At 31.6% G+C, this 7,500-nt stretch overlaps 1 protein-coding gene across 1 annotated transcript in view; it reads left to right on the forward strand.

Moving 5' to 3' along the window:
- The window catches only part of crybb3 (crystallin, beta B3), an 11,507-nt gene extending 7,482 nt beyond the window's left edge, over positions 1-4,025 (forward strand). The window contains exon 6 of the mRNA XM_062044117.1: positions 3,623-4,025. Coding sequence (XP_061900101.1) covers positions 3,623-3,884 — 262 coding nt within the window. The 3' untranslated portion in view covers positions 3,885-4,025. The remainder of the gene's footprint in view (positions 1-3,622) is intronic.
- Positions 4,026-7,500: the final 3,475 nt, after the last annotated feature.

Raw genomic sequence — 7,500 nt, forward strand, 5'->3', positions numbered from 1 at the left:
TTTTGGAAGAAGAATTGTTGATTGATGACTGTGGTGTTCTTAGTGTCATGGTGTGTGTAGTTAGTATGTTCCAATAGCAGCAGAAGTGCACTTTTTGGAGAGCTGTATTATTTTCAGTTTTGTGCCCAAGGGACGGATTTTATTTAACACTATATTATTATTTATACACCTATAGTGATCACAGAGACAGGTTGTTTTTGTGTTACTGTATATATTAGTTTCTCTGAAAAATCCCACTTAATATACTTTGGGTAACAACAGTCAATATTTATTCATTTATTTTTTTTAGGGGGGTAACAGTCAATTTTTTTTTATTTTTTATTTTTAATTATAAAATAAAAGTGAGCTTTTGTTAAACCAAATATTGTGGTTTTTTCCATATGCAACAACCTATCTGGATTCGATAAGAGAATCGATAAGGAATCGGTTCGATAAGAGGATTCGATAATGGGCTCAAACTCGATAGTTTCTTATCAAACATCATCCCTATCAATCAGTGACCATTTACCATTAGATTCCTTCTTCCTGTCAGCGTTGAACATACTATTGTATAATCATGTCAGGTTCAAACACTGATGACATCTATTAAACAGACAAAGAAGCAAGGAATTAAACGGAGACAGAATTGAATTTGGCTCAATGAGGAGAAACGCGTAGACCTGTACCCTGGCACAGTGTCCCACCACGCTCTGACCAAAGATTGTACGCCTCATCTTTTATTTGGACTTTCCCTGATAACATGGCTCAGCTGTTTTTAAAGGGACGGGGGTCGTAAACAGCCGTTGCCTTTGGTTACAAAACAGTTCAAAGAAAAGACAAAATCTTCCTGTTGTTTACAATACATCAAAAAAACCCGACACCTTAATGTCGCTTCCCATCCTACACAGTGGATTTTACAAGCCTTTTGATTAGTAAGATCAAAGACAGCTTTTGTCTGCTCGCCGGGAACTCACTGAAACACAAAGTTTTGTGATAACTTAGATACAATTATTCTGACAGATCATTGTTATTATTATTAAAACACTAACATCTCATAGAGTAACTGCACTACACCACAGGGTCTAATTATGGCAAATAGTAGTGCCTTTCTACCTTGAAGGTAGTTGACGCTATTTCCACATTCACACACTGATGGCATTCCAGTTATTGTTCAAAAGAGATTATTACAAATGAATAATGACTGGAGGCATGCATGATAGTTAGACATTAGACTTAGACAAACTTTAATGATCCACAAGGGAAATTGTTCCACACAGTAGCGCAGTTACAATGATGGAAAGTGTAAGGATGGAAAGGACACTGCAGGTATAAATACACTAAATATAGCGATTTAAAATATAACATATAAACGTAATATTTACATAATATATGTACAGTATATTATATATATTATATTATATTATATCTATATCTTATATACAATATATAACAATTACCAAAGTTGATGACAATAACACTTGAGTTTATTACCCACGTGAGTAACATTTTTCTGCCAGGGATCAATAAAGTTCATCTAAGTCTTATATATATATATGTGTATATATATATATATATATATATATATATATATATATATATATATATATATATATATAATATATATATATATATATATATATATATATATATATATATATATATATATATATATATATATATATATATATATATATATATATATACATATATAAATGATAATATAAATACATGTATTAAAATCAAATACAAATAAAAGTAAATGTGTACATCTGATATGGGCATCTACATCTACTATATGATTTGCCTGAGAAGCTGGACAGGACAAAAAAAAAATATATAATTAATTTATTAATTTATTTATTATTATTATTTGTATTTTTTTTTAAATATTTTGCACTATTATTATGAGGTTATTATTTCATTTATGTTGTTGCCAACAGTAATAAACATCAACATTTCTAAAAATAATGGTGCAAAAAAATTTGAATTCATCGCGATTCTTGTTGGTATTGAAAAAAAAAAATGTTTTTTTTTTTTTAAACTATTATTATTTTTTAATCTGTCACTCACGCAAATTATATAGTTGATGTAGATGATATATCTATTATATCTATTATACAGCATTATTCACATGTGAACAACATAAATACAGTCTTATTATACAGCATTATTCACATGTGAATAATATAAATACAGTCTATTATACAGCATTATTCACATGTGAATAATATAAATACAGTCTATTATACAGCATTATTCACATGTGAATAACATAAATACAGTCTATTATACAGCATTATTCACTTATTCACATGTGAGTAATATAAATACAGTCTATTATACAGCATTATTCACATGTGAATAATATAAATACAGTCTATTATACAGCATTATTCACATGTGAATAACATAAATACAGTCTATTATACAGCATTATTCACTTATTCACATGTGAGTAATATAAATACAGTCTATTATACAGCATTATTCACATGTGAATAACATAAATACAGTCTTTTATACAGCATTATTCACTTATTCACATGTGAGTAATATAAATACAGTCTATTATACAGCATTATTCACATGTGAATAATATAAATACAGTCTATTATACAGCATTATTCACATGTGAATAACATAAATACAGTCTATTATACAGCATTATTCACTTATTCACATGTGAGTAATATAAATACAGTCTATTATACAGAATTATTCACATGTGAGTAATATATATACAGTCTATTATACAGCATTATTCACATGTGAATAATATAAATACAGTCTATTATACAGAATTATTCACATGTGAATAATATAAATACAGTCTATTATACAGCATTATTTACATGTGAATAATATAAATACAGTCTATTATACAGCATTTTTTACTTGTGAATAATATAAATACAGTCTATTATACAGCATTATTCACATGTGAATAATATAAATACAGTCTATTATACAGCAATATTCACATGTGAATAATATAAATACAGTCTTTTATACAGCATTATTCACTTATTCACATGTGAGTAATATAAATACAGTCTATTATACAGCATTATTCACATGTGAATAATAGTTGTTTTTTTAAACTTTTTTTTTTTTTTTTAAATCTGTCACTCAGGCAAATTATATTGTTGGTGTAGATGATCTATATCTGCTGTGCACATTTACTTTAGAAAAGAGAAGTCTGAGATAATTATCTATTTGTATTTGACTGGATTAAATGTTTAGATAGAATTATAGTAAACAAAACCAGTTTTTTAAATGAATATAGAAATGTATCAGAGCTGTTTATCTGTTCTATGGAGGCATGTAGTTCATCATAGAACTAGCACCCAATGTTGTTAAAAAAAAGTATTGATTTTTCATCGAGAATTGATTTTGAATCCCCCAAGAATCGAATTGAATCTTGTGATTTTATACTTTTTTTTGTGAAATTAATTCATGTGTATAATAATGGTGTAATTGTGATTATTACTCCGACTACAATCAAGCATCGCATAATAAATGCAATGTGCTGGACTTTGGAGGTTTCCCTAGAACTCTAAGAAGAACCTACAGTCCTCAGATTGTCAGGTTTATTGTCCAGGAGGTGTCATTCAGTACACGCTTTGTGCGTTTGCCTCCTCAGGTGGGTGGGCTACATGTATCCGGGCTACAGGGGGCGCCAGTACGTGTTTGAGCATGGAGACTTTAAGCACTGGAACGACTGGGGAGCCACCGCGCCTCAGATCCAGTCCGTCCGACGTGTGCGGGACATGCAGTGGCACAAGAGGGGGTGTTTCGTCACCCCGACGCCTAATCCCAACCCTAATCCCAATCCCAACCCCAATCCGGCTCCTAACCCCACTCCCATCCCCAAGCCTTCTGCCAACCCCAAAACCCAGCCTTAACCCGACCAGGAAAACCACCTCCAGCACCTCCTGGGACAAACTGAAGGCAGTCAAGTCTGTCCCACATAACCACTCTTTACTCTTTACTCATTACTGGAATGAAGCAAGCATCTATGACTCAAAATAAAGGTTTTGGCCCCACTTTTAGTCTTCTGCCGTCTTTCATTGTAGTGCTTTGGTTTATTTCATAACAGCTTATATTGAAACTAATATACAGTCAAAAGTGTACATACACTTGTAAAGAACATCATGTCATGGCTGTCTTGATTTTACAATCATTTCATTTTTTTTTACCACATTTACATAGTCATTGGGTCCTATTGTTCAGTCTCACAATGCTATTGGATCGTACATTTGTTTATAGGTCACGCCTTCTGGCCATGAACTCACACAGCCTCTCAAGGTTTCCTTCCAACAACATCTATTTGTTTCATTGGACCAGATTCATCAGATTCAAGTAAGTAAAATGTCTTTTTATATATTTTTTGGTTGTTATCAGGGCCGGCCCGTGGCATAGGCCGTATAGGCAAATGCTAAGGGCGCCGTCCATCAGGGGGCGCCACGCCAGTGCCACACATGTTGGAGAAAAAAAGTTGGTACTATTATTTCTAAATACATAAAATAATCCCACGTTAATTAAAATGCAAAGTAAAGCCTATTTAATAGAAATATTATTTGTTACAACATTGCGCCCCCTCCCTTCCCGTATCATGACTCTTTTTGGACGTCACCACATAAAAAAATCAACCCAAGATGTCAAAACGGCCAAAACTGTCAGGTGCCCAGGGAAGAAAAAAGAGAAAAGAAGAAGAGGAGGAGAAACGAGAAAAAGACAGAGGTAGCAGGGAGGTAACGTTAGCCTACATGAACTTATTTGTCTGTTACAGAATGTGATAGTAACCTGGTTTTTTAGCATCAAGCTAATGTTACATGATTCGGCAATTGCTAATCAATAAATAGCTAGTTCTGTTTTAACGTCGGGTTAATATTGTGGAGGGGGCTAAATTGTTATGGAAAGTAATAATGTAACGTTAGGTAATTACAGTACTCCCTGGTGTACAGTCATTTGTAAGTCATTCTAGTTCATGCAATATTAAAAAGCACAAATAGAGAACTCTGTAGGATCCCCTTTTTTTGTAATATAGTTGTTAAAGTCATACTGGTTTGATATCTTGTTTTGTGCAGTGCCTTATTTATATTGTATTTTTAATTTATTTTATGCAACTTGTTGACACGTTTTATTTTGTGTTTATGTATGTAAAAAATATTGTATTTCATATATTCATTTTTTGTATTCATTTATTTATCCATATTTTTTTTTATCTTGTTAACTATTCTGATTGTTAATTTGCTTTCTTTAAGTAAAAAAAAAAGGTCAAAGACAAAGCTATTCGGTTTCTTGTGAGTATATACACTTCACTGCCGATGTGGGGGGGCGCCACCTAAAATCTTGCCTAGGGCGCCAGATTGGTTAGGGCCGGGCCTGGTTGTTATTACAATGTCTAGAGCATGTACATATGTAGTTTTTGTGGAAGAGATGCATCAAATTTCATTTAGAGCTTGTTATATAATTGTTACAATCATACAACATTGGGTGAATGTGGTAGTCAAAAATTGTGTTCTGAATCGAGAATCGATTCTGAATCTAATCGTCCCCCTGGGAATCAGAATCGGATCAAATCTAGTGCCCAAAGATTATATACACCCCTATTATACACAACAAGGCCCACATTTGTGATGAATGACATTATAGAATTGTGTTTTTCAAATATTGAACAGAAATATTTCAACTACACATAACAATTGAAGTACCCCATAACATAATAAACAGACAATTTTATTAATTTCACAACAATTTATAGGACAACATCCCTCTATCCTCCTATTAATTATTATTATTATATTTTTTTATTTTTCCTTGCCCTGATGTGGGATCTGAGCCGAGGATGTCGTTGTGGCTTGTGCAGCCCTTTGAGACACTCGTGATTTAGGGCTATATAAGTAAACTTTGATTGATTGATTGATTGATTGATTGATTGATTGATTGATTGATTGATTAAGAAAGCATTGGGTATCTATTATGCATATATTGGTTTATTATTAGGGCTGTCAACATTTTTTATATAATATATCGCATTTTGTCTATAGATAACTCATAAATATTCGCAAATAATTGCAAGTATAAGTTATTTTTCTTCAATAAGTGCATCTTTTTCAAATGTGTACCTAAAATAGTACACTGTATAATGCCTTTTTTTGTTTCTATAGTAATTGTTCAATTAATAAATAAAATAAGAAGTATTTAGAATAGAATAGAAAGTACTTTATTGATCCCTGGGGGAAATTCAGCACCACAGTTCGCTCACAATAGACAATAAACACTTGGGTATTTTTTACATGTGAATAACATAAATACAGTCTATTATACAGCATTATTCAAGTGTGAATAATATAGATACAGTCTATTATACAGCATTATTTACATGTGAATAATATAAATACAGTCTATTATACAGCGTTATTTACATGTGAATAATGTAAATACAGTCTATTATACGGAATTATTCACATGTGAATAATATAAATTCGGTCTATTATACAGCATTATTCACATGTGAATAATATAAATACATTCTATTATACAGCATTATTCACATGTGAATAACATAAATACAGTCTATTATACAGCATTATTCACATGTGAATAACATAAATACAGTCTATTATACAGCATTATTCACATGTGAATAATATAAATACATTCTATTATACAGCATTATTCACATGTTAATAACATAAATACAGTCTATTATACAGCATTATTCACATGTGAATAATATACATACAGTCTATTATACAGCATTATTCACATATGAATAACATGAATACAGTCTTATACAGCATTATTCACATGTGAATAATATAAATACATTATACATTTACAGTACATGTACAGTCAAAAGGAACATATGCATTATTTAAATACAAATAGTAGTGTGATGCTTTCGTGCTAAACTGATACAAGTCAGTAGTAGGTGAATAAAAAAATAAAATATATGAACATAGCTGCTTACAATAATACAATTGGTACGTTGCTAGGCTACTGCGCATGACCAAAATATACAACACTGGTGAAACTCTTTAATTAGTTGTAGAATATTGATCAAACCTCCTCTTCGTCAATGTTTTGTGTATCTTTTTGTGATATTTTGCAGCGTTGTCTTGAGAAAGGCTTACCGTCTCGTTGTGCTTTCAGTGAAAAACTGTAAAAAAAACAAACTGAATAATCAAGATGAGTGTCTTACTTTTGCACCCTCATGATACTATTGGCTAAGTTTTATATTCATAAATGTAAGTTTCTCAATACTGCAATGAGGTGGCCACTTGTCCAGGGTGTACCCCGCCTTCCGCCTGAATGCAGCTGAGATAGGCTCCAGCACCCCCCGCGACCCTGAAAGGGACAAGTGGTAGAAAATGGATGGATGGATGGAAGTTTCTCAATACCCGACCTGTTTTTACGGAACTTGTGTGAGCCTATGGCTTTACATTTTGTTATATATATATATATATATATATATATATATATATATATATATATATATATATATATATATAT

The sequence above is a fragment of the Entelurus aequoreus genome, linkage group LG01 (assembly GCF_033978785.1).
Source record: "Entelurus aequoreus isolate RoL-2023_Sb linkage group LG01, RoL_Eaeq_v1.1, whole genome shotgun sequence".
In the NCBI taxonomy this organism is placed as follows: Eukaryota; Metazoa; Chordata; class Actinopteri; order Syngnathiformes; family Syngnathidae; genus Entelurus; species Entelurus aequoreus.